Raw genomic sequence first — 25,930 nt, forward strand, 5'->3', positions numbered from 1 at the left:
TAGAACCTAAAAGGGTTCTTCGGCTGTCCCCATAGGATAACTTTTTGAAGAACCCTTTTTGGTTCCAGGTAGAACCCTTTTTGGTTCCAGGTAGAAACCTTTTGGTTCCAGGTAGAACCCTTTTGAGATCAATGTAGAACTCTTTACAAAGAGGATTCTACATGGAACCCAAAATAGTTCCACCTGGAACCAGAAAGAGTTCTCCAATGGGGACAGCCAAAGAACGCTTCTGGATTCCTTTTTTCTATGAGTGTATTGAACAATGATGCACTGTCTGGCAGATAAAAAACACCTTGATTAAGTACATAATTATGAAGATTGTTACATAGAATTGTCCCAATCCTTGAGCTCCATCCGCTCCATAAACTAGGCTAATTCAATACAGGAGTAACATCATGGTAATGTCTTAATTCCACAGAAACAAACACAATGGTGTAAACTGAAGAGAATTGGGGTGCTCAACCATGTTCCTGGCAGTGCGTGACACTGATTGGACAGTCCCGACCCGGACCGCATCATGTTTTTTCAGCGCCAGCCAATCAGAGGAGGGGGTGGGACGGCTGGGAGGTTGTGACACGCCAGCGTCACAGGTTCTCATTGCTGTCTTGGTGATGGCACTGGCTGACCATGAAAGGCAGCTCCTCCCCTGAGCCCTGGAGCTTTAGGACTCTACTGCTCAGGTCCACACAGCACTGGAGATAAAGGATGGATAAGGGAGACATCAGATGGGTGACCGTGACTGACTATAGGGTCAAAACATGGTTTAACATCAACTCTACCACAGATGGAATGCAGTGCGTGCCATGGAAACTCCATTCGTTTGCAGAACTGCCATCATCCAACAAAGTGCCATTTTAGACAACAGAAGGTTAATAATGTTATGTAAACCAATATCCTCGGAAAGGTCGCCTCGTCTGCTCCAAATAGCAGTTCAAACGGTCTGCACATGGTGACATTAAAGGGAGACACTGTACTTTTTTCAGTTATGTACTTTTCCATCCAAATGGTTCTCTTGAGGGACTCATTAAATATGCCCCACTGCGCATGCATATGTGATCACAATTCACACAATGGCTGTGAGATGCACCTGAGTCTAGCTCTCTGCTTTCCATTGGGCCTATCAGACTCCACTGAGCTCTGTGTTTTACTTCCAGGTCACCAGAACGGCCCAGGGACTAAACTGAACATTTTGTCTCTGTTCTAACAGTTGTCTTTAACTTTAACTCCAGGCTTCCTCCATCTCCATATATGGGTATCTTTCCTTGCAGGCATATGTGATCATTAAATTAGGATTCACCCTTTTTTCCAAGCCACCGGTCTATTTAAGGAGTATTTTGAAAACTTTTCAGCTATGATTAAATTGAGTTAAAGTTCCCATCTTGAGTTTTGCCAAGGGAGCAGAATACTGAGACTGGGTGCACTTGGAAGGAAAATTGTCTCCGGTATCGCAGATCCTCCGGGGGTGCTTTTGCGTAATCGTAGATCTGGTTTGCAGTGTACCCTTAAAGTCTAATTAGATTCTCTGTGAGAAATGGTCGCAATTAGTCTCGTGCCTAATTCTACTTTCCCTCTCAGACCCTCTAAGACAATTCTGTTCATGTATTTTCCCCTTCTGTTCTGTTTGTTGACTGTCACATTGTGTTGTCATTTCCTGGGATATCCTGGGGAAATGGCAGCATTTTAAACCTCCTCAGTGAGATGTGCTGATCTGAATTCTGTCTTATCTGTCTGTTTTCACCTGCAGCCCTGTCCTCACCAGGAAGCGCCAGCAGACAGCCGTAACCCTCAGATAACATAACACAAACCTGTCTGTCTCCATCTCTGTCTTAACCTGGTATTACTTGATGTGTTCTGATAGGAACCGGCATCTTCAATGTGTTACTAAGGTCTCTGCTTAATCTAATTGCTACAGCTCAATGTCTGCCTCCTTTTTCCCTATGATTATTTTTAGCAGCAATTTTCATTAGCTGTAAAGTTAACGTTGGGGGAGATTTAGGGAGGACGGCAGATTCAAAATACAAAAGGCACTCGCACATCTGAGCAAACCTTTTGCAGGTGTATGGCAACAGTTGAACAAGATAAATGAAAAAGGAAACCGCACACTGCTCTTGATAGTATCACTGATCTTAAATAAGCTTACGTATCGGCCTCACGGCCTTCGTCAGAGCTTTTGTGAATTTTTTTAAATGAGCACCCTTATGTAGACCTAGCCCCACCCACATCCGTTCCACGCATGGAAAGGGGTTGGAGGCGAAGGAAAAACAAATAAGTGCTATCAAATATAACAATTTGCATTTCATAAATATTCGAATAAAGTGTGTAAATAAGACGTAGGAGGCAGATCAAACACAGCATTTACATATTTGCGACACTAATGAGGACTTACTTTGAGTTCCTGCAGAGTCTGAAGACCCAGGCACAGCTCAAATACCTCATCCTCTGTGGGGAGATGGAGAGGAGAGAGAAGGAGAGAGGAAGAGAGAGAGCAGAATAAGAAACAGTGATTTTTCTAACCTGCCGTGTCTCTCGCTGACTGATTAATTAACACTGTATAAATGAGCTCAACTCTAACAGAAATCATCAGCACATCTCTATTCTCCCATCTGCATTGTGTGTGTGTGAGATTGCGTGTGCACTCTGTGTGTGTGTGTGTTAAACCATTAAGGTAATAGTCTCTCCCTGCTTGTCTTTGTGATTTGTCCCTGGCTGCTGAATAGGAAAGGTCAGGAGCACATGCTGCATACTGAGTACACACTCACACTCTCTCACACACACTCACACACTCTCTCTCACACACACACACACACGCTGTCACATACACGTTGGCTGCCAAGCACATCTCCAACACCTTTTAAGACCGCTGCCTTTTTAGAGCAAGCATTCAGAAATAACACAGCCAGTAAGCAAATCTATTACCGTCTGTTAATGTTACTGTCTGAAACACAGCTTTGTACCTAGGCACTGATTTGTTGGGGGGGTTTTACCAAGGGGTTTTGTATTGACATTGGTAAAGGGAAGTAATCTTGATGGTGTGGAAAATGGCTTGTGGTCATTGTGAGAGAGCACCCAGACGTTTTGTATTGATCACTGACAGGAACATTACAGTTTAACCCCAGCGATTTATATAATCAAGTTTACTTATCCAATCCATAGCATTATTCGATTCAATGTTGTTTGTCACGCCTACAGTCCAGATAATGCTGAACAGAATGTATGTTTACAGAGAAAGAAAAACGAAAGTGTTTCATTGACACTGTCATAACACCTGTATTCCTACCCTGTATGAGTGGACTCTCTCTTGCTTAATTGACAGTCATTACAACTGGCTGCAATGCTGCTTTAAATGTTTATGTGACGTAATATGTGATCTCCCCTTCCTTACCGGTGACGTGGGCAGAGCACTGGACACTCTGTCTGCCCAGCTGCAGCTGCAGGCCCCTCACAGAGCCCTGGCCCTCTGTCTGCTCACAGGGTGGACCTTCCTGGGTGGGCACCAATCTGGCAACACACAACACGGCCATGGTAGAGGTTATTAGGACGCTACTTTGTTCTGTCTCTCACAGGCCAGTTTGTTGATGCTGATGCAGTCTGATGTTGGTTGTGGTTGTGTGAGTGCCTGAGGAACTCAAATGTGTTTGTTGGCGCTCTGTATTTCGGTGCTGGTTGGCAAACCTGGACCCAGGAGTGTTCTGTGATGGGTGGGTATTCGTGGGTGTGGTAGAGGTCGACGGAGAAAGGGAGATAGCGAGGGATAATAAGGCCTCTCACCCAAGCCTCCTGCAGCAGGAGCTGGAGATGCGGTTGTGTTGACTCCCAGTGTTGATGGAAGCCTTCACCTCAGTGTCACAGCACTGTGGAAATACAACAGAACTACTGTGTTAACTGACAGTATAAGTCTCCCACAAAGGAGAGAACAGCAGACAGGAACACATATATTTATCCTGCAGCTATAGGGAAATATATCTGTTTGATTACAAAAGACTCCTCATCAAATGGGTCCCAACAGCTCTGCTGTTGAAAAAACCTGCCAAACTACGATATAAAGGCTGAATTAAAGGCTTATCGACTCTAGAGTTTTGGTCAAATTTGTGCTAGTAGTCCATTATTAAGCCACATTTCCCAACCAATTACAGATAGTGTTTAAGACTAGGTGTTTTCTAGGTTTGGCATAGTTGTTTATATGCAATCACGTTTGTATTGATCCTCTGTCTGAGTCAGAGACTATTAGATCATGAAGCCTGTGTTGATGATGCAGGACTTTGGCTATTCTGCCTCATGGTTAGAAATTATACCAAACCAACCATGACTGTTTAGAAAAAAACAACTATGAAATCATTAGTCTCACTTCAGTGGATGTGTTGACTATTAGTTCAACCATTAGAGCCAATGACTGTGCTTATTTTCTGAAAAAGATCTGAGATCTTATCTGAGGCCTCTCCATGTTTTTATAATCCAGAATACATTACTAGACAGTGAAATATTAGCCCAATCAGCAGAGCCTGTGGAATATTCTTCAACTAATCAGCGAACCGGTCAGTTCCTGATTTGAAAATAGTGCTCGTCCAAAACCATTATGCTCAAGCGCAACATCTTCTGTACAAGAGCAACGTGATGTTGTCTAATGAGCCAGAACCATAGAACAGTAAACAACACAACAATACTTCTGAAGTGAGGATCCTGTGTTTCAGCAGGGCTGTCTTCTCCTGGGTGCCTAAAGCATCCTATCTGTCTCACTCCCTGTCATCCCGTGTGTGTGTGTGTGTGTGTGTGTTTACACACCCAGCAGAGCTGCTAACAGCCAGGGTGGTGGTCCTTTATCCTCCTCCACATCTCCCAGTTGTTCTGTCTCAGGGCACTTCATGTCACAATGCAGTGATTCACGGTAAAGGGGAAGCAGACATTGCGGCAGATTCTAATGACTGCAGAGGCCTGGTGGCAGGTAGACTAGTGGTAAGAGCAATGGGCCAGTAACCGAAAGAGCGCCGGTTTGATTCCCCCGAGCCGACTAGGTGGCAAATCTGCCGATGTGTCCTTGAGCAAGGCACTTAAACCTATAAATGTAAAATGTTCTATAATTAAGTTTCTGTTGTAAATCCCAAGGCTCTTATTAGAATATTGCATATTTTCTTAAATGTAGCCTTTATTTAACTAGGCAAGTCAGTTAGCATATCACACTTCTGCGAGTGGAAGGCAGAACAGGCAATGTTGCTGAAAACACGCAACTCTGGAGGGAGGATTTAAAACATGTTCACACTTCACAGCATATGGTGGATCCGCGTGAGTGAGAACGGAACAAGATGTCACACCCGCCCCCTCTCGATGGAGAGGGAAAGACACTGAGTGGACACATAATGATATGCTTCCCTGAACACGAGTTAACACAACCCAGTGACATAACCTCTGTGTCCTCACTGGGTCAGCAGTACTACCTTGTGGTTTCTGAGACATTGTACCTAATCTCAAGCCTTCTCTAACATCCACCATGTTTTGAATGAATGGTTCGATTGGTGGATGGATGGAAGGATGAATAAGGGTTGGATGGGTGGATGGGTGGATAAATGGATCATAGATGTACGGATGGATAAAACATCCTGAGAAAAGCACGTTTTCACTTGTCTTTTTCCTGCCATATTATCACTGTGTATCACAGTACATACATCGACTTGGCTCTAGGGTGTTTTTTACCCCCTAGATTAAAGCCCACTAGGACATCAAATCCCATTGCTGTGGCTGGGTGTAAAAATGTAGTCCCCGACACACAATATGGTGATAGTTGAGCTTCCCCCCTTAATCCCTGCAGGCTTCTCACGGCCAGGCTTCTCAGCAGGCCTGCGAACGTGTGCTTTTGTCTCTGCCTGAGTGATGAAAAATTCCTCCCCTTCTGTGAAGTTTAAAAATGGCTCTGGAATTAATGGGTAACTATGGGGTGTGTAGCCGCTTTTAAAACAGAATTAAACAAACGAGATCAAAGATAAGCTGAGCCCCATGGAATGTTCCCTGGCGAACCACTTACTTCAAACACATACACAGTAGCTGTGTTCGAATACTCATACTAACCGCACTAACCGTACTATTTGTGACGTAAATTGAGTATATAAACTCAGCAAAAAAAGAAACATCCCTTTTTCAGGACCCTGTCTTTCAAAGATCATTCGTAAAAATCCAAATAACTTCACAGATCTTCATTGTAAATGTTTTAAACACTGTTTCCCATGCTTGTTCAATGAACCATAAACAATGAATGAACCCTCTGGGGTTTGTGATATATGGCCAATATACCACGGCTAAGGGCTTTGTCCAGGCACTCCGCGTTGCGTCGTGCTTAAGAAAAGCCCTTAGCCGTGTTATATTGGCCATATACCAAACCCCCTTGGGCCTTATTGCTTAAGTATTCACCTTATTTAAGAACCCGGAAACAAAACTATGTCTTTCGTTGTGGCGTTCTTGCCGTTTTGCGATCGTTAGCTAGCTAGCTCAAAATGTCGTGGGATCATACCAAGAAAAACCTTTCAAAGTCGAATGGCAAGTCTGTGCCACATCCACGGATTATTCAAGAGTAGGAGGGCGATATGAAAAAATGGCCACATCACCTACGAAGACATCTTCAAATATTTTGTCTCGTCTCTCGGTGTGGATGTCAGAGGTGAGGAGCTACAAAAGCATATCAAGTCATATCAATACCTCCACAGCGGCAAAGTTGGACGGGTGCTTATTCACTGTCTTGAGGATAACAACTTGGTGTTCCTCAAAGCAGATGTCCAGCCCAGTCAGAGCAAAACACACCATCATTCTGCCTGGATTCTTGTATCATCTGTCGGTAAGGTGGAGACTGCAGGGTGTTCTTGTGTTGCAGGGCAGGGGAAGTCTTGCAGTCATGCAGCTGCAATACTATGGAAGGTAGTTAGCTCGCTGGCTTTTTGTTTATCATAACCCTTTCTATGAATGATATGTTTGACGTTAGCTAGTTACTTAGCTAGCTATCTAATTGTGATGATAGCATATCACTGACCAGAACTGATAACGTTAACTATTACAGTAATGGCTCATTGTGTAAGTATATCAGTCTAATCTCGAATGGCAATGAGGTAGGTACAGAATCAAGGTGAGTTTTACAATCAAATAGGAAATTACCAGCATACCCTAAACCTACTAGTTAAAAGGAGACTGTGTAAACTAGTCAGCTGTGAACACCATGTAAACTAGTGTTCTGTAATTTACTATTCTATCAGTAGTGCTTTGTTGAAGGTGCAGAATGCTGTGTATGGAGGATTGACAGGGGTGTCCTGTACAGATGAGCAATGCCAGTGGCACTCTGGGACGCAGCGGAATTTAGCTCCAAAAAGGTTGAGCGAGATCTGTTTCAAACGTCACAAACCAAGTGACGAGTTCTCTGACAGCACCCCAGACGCTTCTCCATCTCTACCTCCAACTCCTGCATACCACTCCCACAACGCACTTAAAAGTTTGAAAGGGGCCAATGTTCCAGTGGGGAGCTTTCTACACAATTGCATCAAAGCTTAACCAAACATTCATCAGGTTCCATTAGCAGCCACACAGCTACAACAGCCTTATGGTGAACATGGCATCAACATGCAGTGTCAGAAATGCTTGTCATTTTATGATATTTATGTTAAGCTGGAGGAGTGTAAATGTGCCAGCTTGGAGGAGGTCACTAAAGCACAGAGTGTCTCCCATGCATTGTATGACGCGCGTAAACTTTGGATCACTGCTAGCTCAGCAAAGAAGGTTCCCTTGCGCACCTCAACAAATCCCGACTTCTTTGTGCGGGAGCATCTCTTCCCACAGGTTCCGCAACCACATATGGCAAGGAGAACGAGCAGTTGGCCTACACATGGATGGAGAGCTGAGGGTTTAGTCTGGAGAGTAGAGGCACAGTAGTGAGTGTCAAGGAGCCATGTTTTTTTTTCTGCAAGCCCAGATCGAGTGTTAAACTCTCAAGAACTATTAGAAATCAAATGTCCTGTTCTGATTAAGAAGTGCGAGTCTCTGACTGAAATGTTCTCTGGCAAACTCACCGATGTGAAGTTGGTGCATGGGGTTCCTCAGCTGCAACCTAATGGAGCCCGTGGGTACTACATGCAGGTGCAAATGGGCATGTTCTGCACAGGACTGGAGAGATGTGTTAGCAGTTGATGTTATTCTTCAATAATACAGACCCCAAAGCAAATCAGGGGGAGAAAAATATATTTATTTAAAGAGAACAAATCATAGTTGTTATGCTTGAAAGTAGATGGTAGATGTTTATTCTTCCCTGTCCTCAATGTGTCTCCTCTGAACAAAGAGACAGGATGTAGTTTATAACCCAACCCTAGCCTGTGGTTGACCAATTAGAATGTCTTGCAATAAAACTGGGCCAATGGCCAAATAACAAATATCCTGTTTCAGGCTCAATGTATAGACAATTCGGACCAATGAGAACTTGACACATGTAGCTATGAGTCCCAGACTGAAATTCCTCCCGTGTCCCTGACCCATTAATCTTCAGTCCCCCATTACAGAAAAACAACTATTTCCATTGATAATGAATTCCCTCTTGACCTTTAGTCCTCTGCGTTGTGTATGTATCTTTGAATATTCGTACAGATGCAAACTGCGTGTCTGGGCTCCATCCGAGCAGGTTGTTATTGATGTGAAGTTCTGTGCTGATCTTATCCCTAAACTAAAGGCATTCTATTTCAAACATATGCTGCCAAGGATAGTAGATGAGTTCCAGTCAGGCAGACTAACTCTGTGCTCCAAATATGTTCATCTATGTGGTATCTAGGGGCCTTATACTTCTCTGTTTTTAAATGGTTCATATATTTTGTGTCTTGTAAAGCTCTGTCAGCTCTACCTTATTATCTAAGCATAACTCTTGATTGGTGTTTTTTGTCTGTCACAGTTTCCCTTCATATGCACATTTACCTGATTTATATTTGCATGATTCTTGTTTTTTTTATATCTTGCCTTGTACAGCTCTCTTCATACTTGTTTATCTAATGCCTACGGATAATGATTTATGAATGTTTTTATTGTCCCTTGTATAACTCTCTTTTCATAATATGGCACTTCATGAATTTATCTCAGCATACCATAATTAATCTTGCACTTGGTGAATTATGGTGTTAATAAAACCACTATGAAATTCAACTTTGTTAACATTTTCTTTTATACTTAACATTTTGAAATGAAGGACGAGGAGGCATGTCTAAAGGTTTCAAATCTGTTTACAGTTTGATTCTGGGTTTGGTTTTCAAGGGCACAAATTAAGAAAATTGTGCAAAGCTATCATCAAGGCTAAGGGTGGCTGCTTTGAAGAATCTAAAATACAAAATATATTTTGAATTGTTTAATAGTTTTTTGTTTACTACATGATTCCATATGTGTTATTTCATAGTTGTGATGTCTTCACTATTATTCTACAATGTAAAAATACAGAAAAAGCCTTGAATGAGAAGGTGTGTCTAAACTTCTGACTGGTACTGTATTTACACCCCTTTGCTATGGCACTTCAAATTGAGCTCAGGTGCATCCAATTTCCTTGTATGATCTTTGAGATGTCACTACAACTTGATTGGAGTCCACCTGTGGCCAATTCAATTGTTTGGACATGATATAGAAAGAAACGCACCTTTCTATATACAGTAAGGTCCCACAGTTGACAGTGCATGTTAGAGCATAAACTATAACATGAAGTCCAAGGAAATGTCTGTAGATCTCTGTGATATAAATGTGATGAGGCATATAGGCATATATATCTGGGGAAGGTATAAAGTGTTGAAAGTTTCCAAGAGCACAGGGGTCTCCAGCATTGGGCAACTGAAAAAATATGGAACTACCCAGACTCTGCCTAGAGCTGGTTGTCTGACCAAACTGAGCAACCGGGCAAGAAGGAGGTGGCCAAGAACCCAATGACCACTCTGACAGAATTACATAGTTCCCTTGGCTGAGAAGGGAAAACCTGCCAGAAGGATACGTCTCTACAGCACTTTACCAATCTAGGCTTTATGGGAGAGTGGCTAAACGGAAGCCACTCCTAAGAAAAAGGCACATAACCTCAGGCAAATCCTTCATGAGAACTTGGTTCAGACCTTAGACTGGGGTTAAGATTTACGTTCCAACAGGACAGTGACCCCAAGCATACATCCAAAGCAACACTGGAATGGCTTCAGAACAAGAATGTGAAAGTCCTTGAGTGGCCCAGCCAAAGCCCATACTTGAATCCCATTGAAAGTCTGTGAAAAGACTTGAAGATTGCTGTTCACTGCTGCTCCCCATTTAACTTAACAGAACTTGTGAAAATCTGCAAGGAAGAATGGGAGAAAATACCCAAATCCAGATGTGCAAAGCTGGTACAGACATACAGTTGAAGTTGGAAGTTTACATACACTTAGGTTTGAGTCATTAAAACTCGTTTTTCAACCACTCCACAAATTTCTTGTTAACAAACTATAGTTTTGGCAAGTCGGTTAGGACATCTACTTTGTGCATGACACAAGTAATATTTCCAACAATTGTTTACAGACAGATTATTTCAAGTATACTTCACTGTATCACAATTCCAGTGGGTCAGACGTTTACATACACTAAGTTGACTGTGCCTTTAAACAGCTTGGAAAATTCCAGAAAATAATGTCATGGCTTTAGAAGCTTCTGATAGGCTAATTGACATCATTTGAGTCAATTGGAGGTGTACCTGTGGATGTATTTCAAGGCCTACCTTCAACCTCAGTGCCTCTATGCTTGACATCATGTGAAAATCAAAAGAAATCAGCCGAGACCTCAGAAAAAGAATTGTAGACCTCCACAAGTCTTGTTCATCCTTGGGAGCAATTTCCAAACGCCTGAAGGTACCACGTTCATCTGTACAAACAATAGTACGCAAGTATAAACACCATTGGACCACACAGCCGTCATACCGCTCAGGAAGGAGACGTGTTCTGTCTCCTAGAGATGAACGTACTTTGGTGCAAAAAGTGCAAATCAATCCCAGAACAACAGCAAAGGACCTTGTGAAGATGCTGGAGGAAACAAGTACAAAAGTATCTATATCCACAATAAAACGAGTCCTGTGTCGACATAACCTGAAAGGTTGCTCAGCAAGGAAGAAGCCACTGCACCAAAACCGCCATAAAAAAGCCAGACTACGGTTTGCAACTGCACATGGGGACAAAGATCGTACTTTTTGGAGAAATGTCCTCTGGTCTGATGAAAAAAAATTAGAACTGTTTGGCCATAATGACCATCGTTATGTTTGGAGGAGAAAGGGGGAGGCTTGCAAACCAAAGAACACCATTCCAACTGTGAAGCACGGGGGTGGCAGCATCATGTTATGGGGGTGCTTTGCTGCAGGAGGGACTGGTGCACCTCACAAAATAGCTGGCATCATGAGGAAGAAAATTATGTGGATATATTGAAGCAACATCTCAAGACATCAGTCAGGAAGTTAAAGCTTGGTCGCAAATGGGTCATCCAAGTGGACAATGACCCCAAGCATACTTCCAAAGTTGTGTCAAAATGGCTTAAGGACAACAACGTCAAGGTATTTGAGTGGCCATCACAGAGCCCTGACCTCAATCCAATGAAAATTTGTGGGCAGAACTGAAAAAGCGTGTGCGAGCAAGGAGGCCTACAAACCTGACTCAGTTACACCAGCTCTGTCACGAGGAATGGGCCATAATTCACCCAATTTATTGTGGGAAGCTTGTGGAAGGCTACCTGAAACATTTGAACAAAGTTAAACAATTTAAAGGCAATGCTACCAAATACTAATTGAGTGTATGTAAACTTCTGACCCTCTGGGAATGTGATGAAAGAAATAAAAGCTGAAATAAATGACTCTCTACTATTATTCTGACATTTCACATTCTTAAAATAAAGTGGTGATCCTAACTGACCTAAAACAGGGAATTTTTACTATGATTAAATGTCAGAAATTGTGAAAAACTGAGTTTAAATGTATTTGGCTAAGGTGTATGTAAACTTCTGTCTTCAACTGTACCTAAGATGACTCAAAGTTGTAATCTCCGCCAAAGGTGCATTTGCAAAGTATTAACTCGGGTGTGAATACTTATGAAAATGAGATATTTCTGTATTTGATTTTAAATACATTTGCAAACTTTTCCCCCCCAAAATTAACGTTGTCATTATTGGGTATTGTGTGTAGATGGGTGCATAATTTTTTTTTTGTAGTTAATCCATTTTGAATTCAGGCTGTAACAACAAAATGTGGAATAAGTCAAGAATGAATACTTTCTGAAATCGCTGTACGTGTATGAGTTCATCAACAAAGCTCTATCTATCCCAAACCACATTGATTTGTTGGAACCTCGAACGCTCTCACAGGTATGCTTCAGGCAGGTGTGATTCAGAAAGCCAGTCAGTTAAATGCTGCCAGGTAACACCGGGGACGTTGGAAATACGCACAACACTACCTTGAGATGACATCAGTCAGAAATGATGCAACTGAGTGGGTGGTTTTTGTGTGGCAGTCATCCTTGGTCTATAGAGTGACTCAGGTGAGGTGATCTGGAGGAGGGACAGAACACAGTAGTCTCTGCCGCCCGCCCACCCACTCCCCAAGGTCAAACTCCTTTAATTGTGGGTATATTTCCGTACCTCTCAGTGGAGTTGATGCCTGGTTAGACTTGTGTATGTAGGTGTTGTTTCATCAGTCTGAGCCTGTGTTCCAGACAATCAGTACTTGTGGGTGCAGTATGGTGTTTTAAAGTTAGTCCAATTATTACGTTGCAGTATGTGGGTTGTCAGTGGGTTGTCTGCAGAAATAATATAGCCTGAACATACTGAGTCAGAAATTACTTGGATGGTAAGTTTGCTCATGTTCACTAATAACATCTTAATGAATGCTATTCATTCACTGAAATGAATGATGTTGGCAGTGAACTCAATGCATTTGCTTTACTGGTTTGTCTTCCCATCTTGCATATAGATTGATTCTACCAATGTTGTTCGTATGATTATCTTATGATGGGGTCTTCAGCTGTGTGTTGACTTCATTATGAGTCTGTTGTTGATCCTGCATGTGGAGGAGTCACTGTTAGAGTGTGTTACGTTAGCTCTTCATTTAGCCACAGACACAGTGTGACGAGAGTGTCTGAGGGGTGCAGATGGTCGATATGGGGACTCTACAAGCCCTAGAATCAAAGCCATTTAGAATTGATGAGACCGGGCTCAGTGGAATACAATGAGGGAATAAATAATCTGGATAAATGATGAGTCACTGTGGTCTCTGAGTGCTTCTCTCTCCTCCTATCCCTTTATCTTACAATTTCACTCCTCTTTTATCTTCATATGGAGTGGAACTGAATAGTATCTGAGATTTAATTTAGGTTAATAAAAAACCCATGAATCCGAAATGAAGGAAGGATGGGTGTTCAAGCGTACCTTGCACTGGACCAGCAGGGTAGTGAGAGGCCTCTCCTTCCTCCCCTCCTCTGTTTTATCGTTCCCAGCCGTGCTGCTTGTCTTCCCCCCGGCCTCGCTGCTGTCCTCCTCCTCGTCCGACCTCGTCTCTAGGCTCCTCTCGCTCTCCTCCGTGGAGTCGTCAGCCGTGCTCTCACTCTTCTCCTCTGCGTCGCCGGCGCCCCCCTCCTTGCTGTCGACCAGGGGCGAGGGTCTACCCACGCGGGCCTCGCCACGCAGTTGTGTGATGTTTCCCGCCATGAGGCGGCGCTGCACGATACTGTGGGGCTGCTGTAACCAGGAGACAGGGCAGGTAGAGGGATGTCAGACACCATTTTCAGTGGAGTCAGAAAAAATCTGCATTTAGGGCTGGGTTAAGCCTAGTCCTGGACTAGATTAGATTAGAGAGTTTATAGTCACATGTATAGGCTGGCAGATGTAATTACAGGGTACAGTGAAATTATTGCGCTCCGAGCTCCAACAATGCTGGACAAAGTGAAAAAAAGGAATAAAAATTGATAATAAAATAATAATATATACATATTACAACTGTGGCAATGATAAATGTCCATTGGGGTGGGGGCAGGGTGACTCAAAATGATGTCACTAGAGAATCTCCATTGAAAGTGCTTTTTAGTCTTGGACTAGGCTTAATCTGTGTCTGAGATCCCGCCCCTTAGTTTAATAGATAGCGCATAGTAGACCTAAAATGGTAAATAAATAAATTAAGAGAAGAGGGAACCAGTCTCGTGCAATCTCTGTTCAATGTTACAATGTTACAATGATTCCATATTCTTCAGGACAGAGAGTTCTGTAAATATGATACATTTCTATCTTAGTGTTCTGTACAGCTTTCATGTCCATTTACTCAGACCAACCCCTTTCCATAGAGACATTAAGCAACTGTTCTTTTATGATTTGATAATTGCCTGGATGACTAACAAAACAATCGATTTTAAACCATTTCAGAACAACTGGTGGGCAAAACAATACAATGTTGAGCCTAATGGTAGTCTAGTTGTTTTGCAGTAGGGAGTCACTCTAGAGAAAGATGGAAATCGTTTTTCTAAGAGGCCATGTGGTTTGAAGTGAACAGAAGGTCAGCTAACACCAGCAAAACCAACAGCATCAATTCACCATAAGGAGGATGTCAGTGATTTCAGATATCATAACTGCTGCTGAAAAACGGTGCTGCTACTGACGGGATGGAAACATCCATTCTCTCTATGCCAGAGGCACATCGTTAGCTATAAATAGCGTGTGTAGGCGCGCCTCCAATTTGTGTTTTTATCTGCACCGTGCATGTCTGTACAGTATGTAGCCTACAAAACAGTTGTTCTGCCTATATCACACAGTTGCTGGTCTCAAATCTCACCTTTGGGGCCTCATTGTGAGTTCATTTGAGGTGTTGAAGGTTTTAGGTAATGACCACAACATCAGAGCATATCAGAGCCAAGCCGAGCTGTCTGTCAGTCTCCTCCTGGGCTCATTTCACCCTGTGCTCCAGCTCTCCCTGTCAGCCCGTCAAAGTGATGACTGGTCAGTGCTCTCACACTGGCTCACACAATAGATCGTATCAGGCCTCTGTATACCTCTGTGGGTAGGCGTTCTATTGATCAGGGAGGACGTGCTCTCTGGAGAGGCCAGTTTTGCGAAGAGCTTCTCTGTTATAGGGCTTATTGACACTGTAAACAGGCAGATATACACTCTCTCTCTCCCTCTCATATTTAGCTCTCTCTCTCTCTCACACACACACACACACACACACACACACACACACACACACACACACACACACACACACACTCTCTCACACGCACAGAGAAGCAAGTCTGCGTATGTGTGATAACCACATGAACAAGGTCAAATGAATAGGTTAACAAAAACAAGAAGCTTGTTTGCTCTGACTTTTCTAAGACATTTAGTGGCTATACTGTATATAGTGAACTCCAAAAGTATTGGGATAGTGTATGATATTTGTGCATCTGTAATTTTCTCATCATTATTCACGATTCCTTTCAAAATCTCTGAGCGATGGCTACTGTAAAGTCAGCAAAATTGCATTAGGAGAGTTAAGATTAAGATCCTACATCTGTAGGTGGGTTCTGCTGCTGGTACTGTGGGAGACTGCAGTTTCTCTAAAGGCTCTGTGTCACACCGGAAGTGTTTGGTGAGAGTTTACACAGACATGACCCTTGACCTCCTCAACACCTTCAGTAGATGAGCAGGTGTCCGTTGTGCATACAGCCTTGAGTCTGTTGTCTAGTGCCTCCTCTAAAATATACTATTACAGAGAGAAGCTGCAGGACATCACAGCACAAACAGCCTTATTACTATGTTGTGATACAATGCTACCTCTAATAGGGTTATTTTATAGTTCTATAATAAGTCATGTTATTTTACATTTCCTCCGTATGTTCGTGTTAATAGAAAACCTCATAGCCTTGGTACCTTGTATCCTATCTCTGCATATAAATGAAGTATTACATGGCCCACTCCTGTAATCACAGTATTGTATTGCACCAAGATACGAAGAGCACAAATCCCCAGAGGGTTTACTGTCCAAGTACTGCGATTGTGCAATCATACCCAATAGCCTGAGGAACAGATGGAGCAAGACGGAGAGGAAGAAGGAGAATAAATGCCACGCTGGTATTTTGTCCCGTTCTTTTCTCAGTTGATTGCATTGTTCATCATTGTTTTGTATTGTGCAATGTGCAGGGCTAATTTACCATTCTCTACACAGGGCTGGAAGCTGCAGCTTGTTCTGCCTGTTTACAATATGAATGAAGATAAGAGGGGAGAATTATAGGAGGGTAGAGAGAGGGAGAGAATGAATGAGAGAGAGAAAGAGAGAATAAGAGGGATAGAGAGATCCCAGGAGATCCTGGCTATAATATTGTCCTCTCATACACTCCCGTGTGTTTGTGTGTATGTGTGTATGTGTGTTTGTGTGTATGTGTGTGTATACAGTGTATACACTGTTTATAATGGCTTTCCTCCTGCTCCACAACACTGATTGACATCTCTCTCTCAGTAACACACCCTGTCATCCTAGAGGTCACCTAGGGGTCACACTGTATTCCTCTCCCAGTCCTGTCATCCCTTTATCCCCCCCCCCCCCCCCCCCCCCACATCTCCTACCATTTTGCCTCCATCTCTCCCCTCCTTCACTGTTGTCTGCCAGTGCGAAGGCAAAAGTATATTGTTGCTATTGCTACCTCATAGTCCAGCCAAGGTCTGTGGATACGGGAACCGACTGGGTATGATGTGAGAGGTATTCAATCACTCTCAGAGGACATGGAACTTGTAAAAATACTTCTGTATTGTTGCAAAGCATTACACAATTCATATGGGTACATTAGAAGCTACCAGTCTGTATGTCATTGTCCTCCCAACCCAGCCTCAGTTCTAGCTGATCGTGTAGTTGCTAGGCTGAGCTGTGTTAGTCAGCTCTGACACAAGCTGTGAAGAAGGCCTCTCCACAGGAGCCCTCCGCAGAATAGGCTTTTCACAATGAGCAGCTCGACGTCTGCTCCACACCACTCCACATCAATCAACAGGGTCACTTGGACAGGCCTGAATCATACTCACCTCCTTCTGGTCCTGGAGCAAAGTGGACAGTGTTTTCTGACTCTGTCATATCTGACAACCGTTCAAATCAAGCCCCTGTGGTTCCTTTGACCTCACACTCACCTTCCCAGCTATCAACACCCATAGAGACTGGTTTTATCTCGATGTCCGCAGCCCTTTATCAAAGATGTCATTGGAAAACCAGCAGTGTACTGTGTGTCATTCTCGTTTGACCCCCACCATTCAGCCTTCTATCTTCCATCAGCACCAGCCTTATTGAAGGCAACACAGAAAAGGTGTAATTTCAGCAAAGTTTTCTCATTTACATTTCTCAAAGCTTGCAGGATCAGATAATTTATTATCTAACTCCGACAATGATTAAGGGTACTTCAACACTTATTCCCCTGATCCTTCCTGCTGTAATGAACAGTATGTGTACGGAAACACACACAGGGAGATAAATAATGAACCCAGGTAAATGGCTGGCTGGCTGATGGAGGGGCGTCCCTGGGCGAACTACTAAAGGTTCATCTGGATGGAGGAGTCACAGTCTGGAGGGAGGAGTCACAGGCTGCGTCCACAAATGGCTCCCTGTTCCCTATTTTAACCAGAGCCCCATGGTATCCCAATAGGGTGTCATTTCAGACGCAGACACAGACACAGTCTGTGGTACTGCTGATTTATCTGACTTCGTCCCAGTGTGTTACTTTTTACATTCATGGAGTTTTTGTTTGGTCCTTGGGTGGAGATTTAAAAAATGAAGAAATAAACAAATTTCTCTTTGACACTTTGACAAGCATTAATTAGTCCGCAGGGGAGAGAGGGAGAGGGAGAGGGAGAGAAACAGGAGAGGCAAAGAGTTGCCTGGTTGCCTGCCTCCCCTCCCAAGGAGAAAACCCTCCTTTAAATCCCATTATTTAAAAAAAACTCCATTACCCATACTCCCCCTCCTCAGTGCTCCTCTCTGACTGGCAAAGAGCAGAGCAGATTGAAGCTGACAGCTGTGTACCCAATGTAATTCCCCCTGCTCCATGTGAGTGAGGAGGCAGCTGGCTGCTGTAGGTTCCGATTGCCCTGCAGCTACAGCGAGGTCAGACTGTTTGGATGCAGATCCTCTGTCCACAACAAGCGGCCTGTGTGCAGGGGTCGTGAACTGCCATACAGTATGTGCCCTGGCCTTTTTATAAAGTTCAAATGCAATTCACTGTTCTAGCGCTGCACTTTGGCGGATGTGCTTAGTCTTTTGTCTGGTTTCAGGGACAGGGATGAAAGTGGCTGTATATATAACCCGTTTGGAGACAAAGATTATAATAATGTGTGATGTTGCGTCTGGCCTCTAGCCGTGACATCCTCAGAGGCACGGTGGAGGGCTAAAGCAAACAGTAGGATTTCAGGGCTTTTGCAACAACAACAAAATAATATATCGACCAAATGCCGCAAGTAAACGTTGATTATTTATTCAGTTTCAGCTGTCACAGTGGACACGTTCATCACTTTTGTGCCAACCGTCAAATGGCAAAAGCATGAGTACATGTAAAACTATCTCGTTTTGCCAAATAGCTCATACAAGGCTTTTATTTGATTTGTCACACTAAATATGGAGTTATACCTATTGAATCCCCCCTGGGAGAAGGTAGCAGTCATACGTCAGACATTATGCTATACACCACCTTTATGGTTGTAAATGCATGCTGATGGGTGGTAGTCTTTATTGGTTAAGTGGGTAACATGGAATTGGCATCCCTGCTATGAATTAGGCTAATCTTTGTCTGCATCCATCAGCGTTCATGCAGATTAGATTATATTGGCTGATATCATGGTTAGCCGTCATTCATTTCAGCCAGCAGAGATGATGACTGGATGAGTCTTAAATAGTGATTTGTGATGGTTAGTTAAACATGTACAAAAGATGTGAAGGTTGCTGTCCCTTCCTGTCCCTCCTCTAGAAATAAATTCTCTCTTCAATTAGCTGTAATTAAACAGTATAACTTCCCATAGTCTTTCTGGTACTGAAAGTATGGAGCAGAGATTGAAATTAAAACTTTATTGGCATGACATATAATATTTCTATGACTGTTGTTAACACTGTATGACACTATTGATGAATGCCAACTGTTGTCTCCCGTAGGCTAGATGGCCATTGTTTCGTTTTTTTTGAAATATTTGAATTTACTAGATACAGAAGCAAACTGACCCAGTTAGACAACCAGTCCAGTCAAACCACTAGACATGGCACAATAGGTAAAGACTGCTGATGCTGCTGCTGAGTGTCCTGCAGTGACCTCCCTCGGAACACGTCCACAGTGTTCCAGTTCAAACCGGTCACTATGATGCTCACTCTCTCTATGATGCTCACTCTCTCTTTCTCTCTCTCTCCCTCCCTTTTGTCATGGCATGTCCTCTTTTCTCTTTTCTTTTCTCACTCTCTCTGAGAGATTAGAGCCTAATTGCCGTGTGGGCTAATTATCTGACTGCAACAGGCTCCTCTCTCTGTCATGGCTGAAGTCACATGACTCTGCTAATGCCTGCTTTCCCATTCGGATCAAGGTCCCCAGCCGCTGGCTTCCTGTCATACAAACCATCAGGGTGTAGCCAGCGACACATCTGCTCTCTCTCTCATCTCTCTCTCATTTCTACTCTCGATCTCTCCCTCTGCCATCCCGTCGGTCTCTGTGCCGGTCTGTTTCAGCCGGGTATTTTTAGCCGGCTGTCTGTCTGCGGAGCGCGGACCAGCTCTGGGTGAACCTACTCTGCCGCCCATCAACGCTTCTGACAACTGGGAGCGAGAGTGGATGAAAGAGAGCGGGGAGGGGGAGAGAGTGGATGAAAGAGAGCGGGGAGGGGGAGAGAGTGGATGAAAGAGAGCGGGGAGGGGGAGAGAGTGCAGAGAAGAGAGAGAGAAACAGATAGAGTGTGGAGGGATAGAGAGAAGGGTCCTCACCTCCACTCTCGTCAGCCAGGCTAATTGGCTCAGTGCTGGGTTCTAATGGTAATCACTAGAACCTTCCTGAGATGTCTCCTGAATCAATTTGCCATGGCCCTCCACAGTCAGAGTTAGGGTACTTTTCTCAAACTTCTTAGTGAAATGTCAAGGGATCCCATTGAGTGAGTGAAGGTGCCATGTCGCCGTCTGGGAGAGAACTCAGTCTAATGTTGTCGTCCTTGGATGTTATAAACAATTTAATGAGATAATTACCACCAATTAAAACCAAGCCCAGGCACTTCCACTTGATGTGGAGCAGGAAATGCCCTGCTGGGTTTGTTGTCCTGGTGGTGTAATGCACTCCTCTGAGCTTCATACTGCAGTGAGATGATAAGGGAAGGTGCTCTACATTCTGCTCCACACTGGAGCATGCGGACGCTGTAGCCCGGCTCTGACCTGACAGAGACACCTGGAGCCTCCCAATTAGACAAGCCTCACTGGGTCTGTCAGGAAAGAGGATACTGCTTCTACACCTGCATTGCTTGCTGTTTGAGGTTTTAGGCTGGGTTTCTGTACAGCACTTTGAGATATCAGCTGATGTAAGAAGGGCTATATAAATTGATTTGATTTGATACACAGATACACTCACACACATTTTATTCACACACACAAAGTTAAAAAGAGTGGGAGGCAGAGCAGATGGAGGGATATAACTGAGAAGTGGCGAGAGGGATGCTACTTCCTCTCCTCCTCACCCTCACTGTTTTTCTAGAACTCATGGCTTTCTGATATAAATAACACTTGTGCTAAAAGGGGCCACAGTCTATCACTTCCCCTCTTGTCCCCACCCTCCTCCACTCTGCTTTTCCCTTCCCTCGCTCTTGCGATTGAATGGTGGGTTGTCTTTGCCCTTTTCATGATCACTGCTCCCTGGCTCTGATCTAGGGGGAGGGAGGGCAAACACATTCACTCTTATATAACTGGCCCTTTACTGTTAAATGATGTACTGGCTCAGTTGAAGTGGAGTGGCAAACCCGGCTACATCTAAAGAAGCCCTGCGCGGTTCAATGTGTGTTTTTACACCAGAAATAGTTCTATTTTAATGACTTGAAATGATAACGAGGACAAATGGCTCCATCATTCCTTAATAGGGGAAGGAACCCATGAGACTGATAATAAAGCATTCTTGAGATATGAACACAATTTCAGAATGACAGACAGACACACACACATATGTGGGCGGCAGGTAGCCTAGTGGTTAGAGCGTCGGATCAGTAACCGAAAGGTTGCTAGATCGAATCCCCGAGCTGACAAGGTAGTGGCAGTTAAGCCACTGTTCCTAGGCCGTCATTCTAAATAAGAATTTGTTCTTAACGGACTTGCGAAGTTAAATAAAGGTTAAATAAATAAAAAATATACACACATAATGTCTTTCTATTCAGCTGTGAGGTGACATCACTACTCTGTTGGTGCCTATCAGCTGGCTTCTGTTTTATCTCAGAGTATCCCCACGCACCTTAGGGAAACTCCTGCTGCTTTTCTACGATTCACTTTAGCCATGTCTCCACTTGGAGCGTGATTGCTTTTGACAGTCAGTACGGAGAGCGAGGCACGGCGGGGGAGCTGTAACAATGGCTGCCTCTCTGGCATTCTGCCGTTCAGGCTCCAAGGCCATTACAATGCGAAGCAGCACTGTGAGATGACATGCAAATCATTGTGTAACCCCTGTGGCCTGTTTCCTCCATCGAATGGGGTTTCTAGCAAATGAGGCATGAATCAGAGTGAGTTCTTTTCTCATTCCGATGAGCAGATAATTGGTATTAGCATAAGAAGGATTTGTCCCAGTAGTGTCGTTGAGTTAAATGCTGCCGTTCAGCAGATGTGGTCTGCATTTTGGAGGTGATGCAGAAAAGATTCAGCTCTGACTGCATTATATCGTGACAAAGTGGCATAAAGTTATACATGTGGCTGTAAATATACACTGAAGAGCCTGAGTGTGTCAGTGGCATCATCATCTCTTGTTGTCACCATTGTAATCAAATTTTCCCCTGAATATTGCTTGCTTGTATTCAGAATAATGGAGACACTCGTTTACAAGTCAGACACCAGGGGTGAATCCCAAATGGCACCTGATTTCCTACTTTATATAGTGCACTACTTTTGACCAGAGCCTTGTGTGTGTAGGGCATAGGGTTCCATTTAGGATACAGAAGATGGTTACCTCCAGGTTCTCTCACTGCATAGGGATTTCATATTTTCTCAGAGTGTGAATAGAATCCACAGCACCAGACAGGCTCCAACAAATATTTAATTTTGCTCTAAATAACAGCTTGTTATCCTCCCACAATGCTCGTGTGAGAGAATTCAACTCTGAGAGGAAAGGGAAATAGATTTAGATATAACATGAGATGGTTGAGATAGATGGAAGTTAGCCATGGAGATGCTGCTGCCTTCTGCAAAAGCTGGCTTTAAATACACAGTGTAATCACACACAGACACGCACACACACACTGACACACACACACACACACACACACACACAGTGTAAACACACACACACACACAGCACACTTCTGATGCTCTCCGCTCCAGTCATTCTGGAGATTCTTGGAGTGCGTTCTGGGAATTTGGGAGGCAGCCATCTAATCAAGACTGTGTCAGTTGTTGACAGTGGGGCAATGAAGCCATTATCACAGGAAGCCTTTGTGTCCATAGAGGAGGACTGATTGAGCAGGAAGTGGGAGGATGGTGGGGGACGGGCGGACACTTCATAACAGGTACTGTCGCTCTGTCTTACAGTGTGTTCTATCACTGTGTCATGCATTGATTATAAAAATGTGGCTGCGTGGGTGGCTGCGTGGGTGGCTGCGTGGGTAGCTGCGTGGGTAGCTGCGTGGGTAGCTGCGTGGGTGGCTGCGTGGGTGGCTGCGTGGGTAGCTGCGTGGGTGGCTGCGTGGGTAGCTGCGTGGGTAGCTGCGTGGGTGGCTGCGTGGGTAGCTGCGTGGGTGGCTGCGTGGGTAGCTGCGTGGGTGGCTGCGCGGGTAGCTGCGTGGGTGGCTGCGTGGGTGTGCGCCTGCATCTTAATCTAACTGACCTAGCTCTGTTTGTTCTGTCCCTCTGGCCTCATAGCTAGTGTACTGATGGAAGCAGACGTGTGAGGACAACACTGTGTCTCTGAGGCTCCATGTTCTCTAACAGGGTTTGACAGGCAGTCCTCTCATCTACTGTACTGAGTCTTTCATCTTCTATGCGGTCACATGGCCTACCATCTTTTCTAGACATCTCGTCAGATAATGGAAATTGCAGTTGATGTTGCAGCGATAACAGGGAATGGTAGATCCATGATAAGAATCATACCGGTTTGATAGAAAAGCAGTATGGTGTTGATATTCAACTCTTTTTGATGACGACATCAAGAGAACAGAGCAATATCATAGTCAATCAAAGGTCCACCTCATTAGTCATAGACTTACTACATTAACTTTACACCGCATTTTAAACCTAGTAAATCATTCAGTTAGATACAGCCAACCGTTTACCCCAGTGTTGTCAAAATACTGTGACAATATTCATGTCTTTCAACTTGTCTCCCAACGGTCCCCAAAGCACCAACAATGCCAAGCAGCTGGTGGCAAACAGAGTACAGCCTCTTCAACTAACTATCCAAATAAGCTCATTTCAACATCTTCTATCTGCCAAGTCTCATCCAAAATGCATCTAGCCACCTTTTAGCCACCATTTAGCCACCATTAGCCACCATTTAGCCACCATTAGCCACCACCACTAAAAGTCAAAGTGACACAATACAAGCAATAGAGTGGGATCTAATGGGACTTTCAGACAGCCACTGACCAGGGTCGTATTCAAAAAAAAAAAAGACTGTAACAGGGAGGGACTATCTGAACGTTTTCAATAAGAGCAGGGCACACTGTAGTAAAACATTCTACAACAGAAAACAGGCATTTTCCCTTGCAAAACATTTTGCAACAGTGTGCCTTAATAGATACAACTCATGTAAGTGACAGTACCACCAATAACAGAATAAGAATAGTCCAATGGGACATTGACAGACACTCACCAGATCTTTGGAGGTGCCCAGTCTCTTGAGCCCATCCAGGGGCAGCAGGTCGGCTGAGTCTTTGTGTGTGAACTGGGTGGCCTGCTTCAGACGCCTTTGCTGGCCCAGGATGGCTTTATCCCGGATAGCCAGATCACCCTTCTTCGACTCACTCATGGTCAGTCAGTCAATCAGTTAGTCAGTGCAGTACAGCTAGCTAGAGTGTAGAGCAGAGCTGCTACGTTCAGCGTACCTCTGTCTGATGTAGCCTGGTTTGGAACAGCAGTAGCAGCAGAAGCAGCACAGAAGGGTATGAGTGTTTAAGGCAGAGCAGCACAGCCCAGTGCCCTGTACTGCAAAGTCTCTCCTTTTCACTTCCAAGAGCTATATCGCAGAGAGGAGATGATACTGTTGATTACTCCTGTTTTAGTTGGTCTCTTCCAGAACAAATGTCTTCCCTCACCTTTACTGTGTCCGTCTTCTAACTGCTCCACCTTCAAACTGTGACCTCCCTCTCTGTGAGGGTGAGGTTGTTTTGAGGGGCTAGTCCTTGGCATCTATCTGTGTTCTGTGTTGCTGTCAGTGTCCAGAAATGGTTAGTGTGCTGATGGTTCTGTTATGTAGACATGTCTCTCTTCAGGCTGGGCTGTGTGTGTGTCCCCTCCTCTGTCAGTGCAGTCTGTCCTTGTAGCGCTGCAGGAGCAAACTGTGCCCATCTCTTTCTCTGCGCTCTCTCTCTCTCTCTCTCTCTCTCTCTCTCTCTCTCTGTCTCTCTCTTTCTCTCTCTCTGCTCTCTCTCCTCTTTCTCCTCTCTCTCGCTCTCTCTCTGCTTTCTCTCTCTCTCTGCTCTCTCTGTGCTCTCTCTCTCCTCTCTCTCTGCTCACTCGTTCTCCTCTCTTTCTTTCTGTCTCCTTTCTCTCTCTCCTCTCTCTCTCTCTCTCTCTCTCTCTCTCTCTCTCTCTCTCTCTCTCTCTCTCTCTCTCTCTGTGTGACTGTCTCTTCCTCTCTCATTGTTGCTCTCTAGAGTACATACCCACCCCCTGTCCCTCCCCTCAAGCCCTCTTTCCATCACACACTCTGACATACACACACACACACATACACACACACACACACACACACACATCTCGCCTAGTTTCAAAACACGACACCCACATGTTCTCAGTTAATGCCCCGTAGTGGGGGGAAACACAAAGAAGTAGAAAAGCAACCAGCTGCCTTCTTATTACCTCCCTACCCTCCACACACAGATCTGGAATACCTTTCTGCCCTGGCTGACATACTGAACATGCTGATTCATGCTGCTATAGAACATCAGAGATGTAACATGTCATAATGCAGTCAACCAGTAGAGATTCTAACTCCTGTACAGTAGTAGTTCTATGTGATGGATAACACATTGAGGGATCCACTCTGTCAGCTATATGTGTATTTAGCTGAGTTCTAACCAGTTGTTATTTAGTTCCCCTGGGTTTTCAGTGGTTCCGGCACCTATGCTACGGTTGTGTCTGTGATTGGTGTCTGTGATTAGTGTGTGTGTGATTGGTGTGGTTGCTCCAGCATTGATCTCCACTCAATCAAGCTCCATTAATAAATGAACAGGCTCCAGCATGAGATTCACAAACCCCTTCAGTTCAGACCCCCCTCATTTATATATATATAACCTCATCTATATATAATTATCAAAAGGGAAGAAATCAATCCCTCAATGAGAATCGGTGTAATAGAACCTTGATGTGTCAGTAAAATGTTAATATATATTTTGCAAGTCATTGCTTTTGACCTTGGGCTAAGCAGGTTAAGTCATAAACAACATTTATCTGGTTCAGCAGGAATGCATGTAACCTACTCAATACTCTGTTTGATGTTGAGTACATTTACATGTCAAACAGAGTATAATGTCCTTAAAATGTCCCCCTGCACAGAATATTGTTTTCACATATACAATTAACCTG

The 25,930-nt window shown here is 44.0% G+C and overlaps 1 protein-coding gene across 1 annotated transcript; it reads right to left on the reverse strand.

Moving 5' to 3' along the window:
• Positions 1 to 207: 207 nt before the first annotated feature.
• On the reverse strand, positions 208 to 24,748 carry LOC120049367 (nuclear receptor-interacting protein 2-like). Its single transcript, XM_038995635.1, has 6 exons — positions 23,997 to 24,748; positions 13,405 to 13,713; positions 3,769 to 3,851; positions 3,383 to 3,498; positions 2,387 to 2,439; positions 208 to 692 (listed from the first exon to the last, which is right to left on the reverse strand). Exons 1-6 carry the CDS (start codon positions 24,150 to 24,152, stop codon positions 585 to 587), a joined length of 825 nt encoding a protein of 274 aa, XP_038851563.1. The 5' UTR covers positions 24,153 to 24,748; the 3' UTR covers positions 208 to 584.
• Positions 24,749 to 25,930: the final 1,182 nt, after the last annotated feature.

This window comes from Salvelinus namaycush, chromosome 6, assembly GCF_016432855.1.
Source record: "Salvelinus namaycush isolate Seneca chromosome 6, SaNama_1.0, whole genome shotgun sequence".
Classification (NCBI taxonomy): Eukaryota; Metazoa; Chordata; class Actinopteri; order Salmoniformes; family Salmonidae; genus Salvelinus; species Salvelinus namaycush.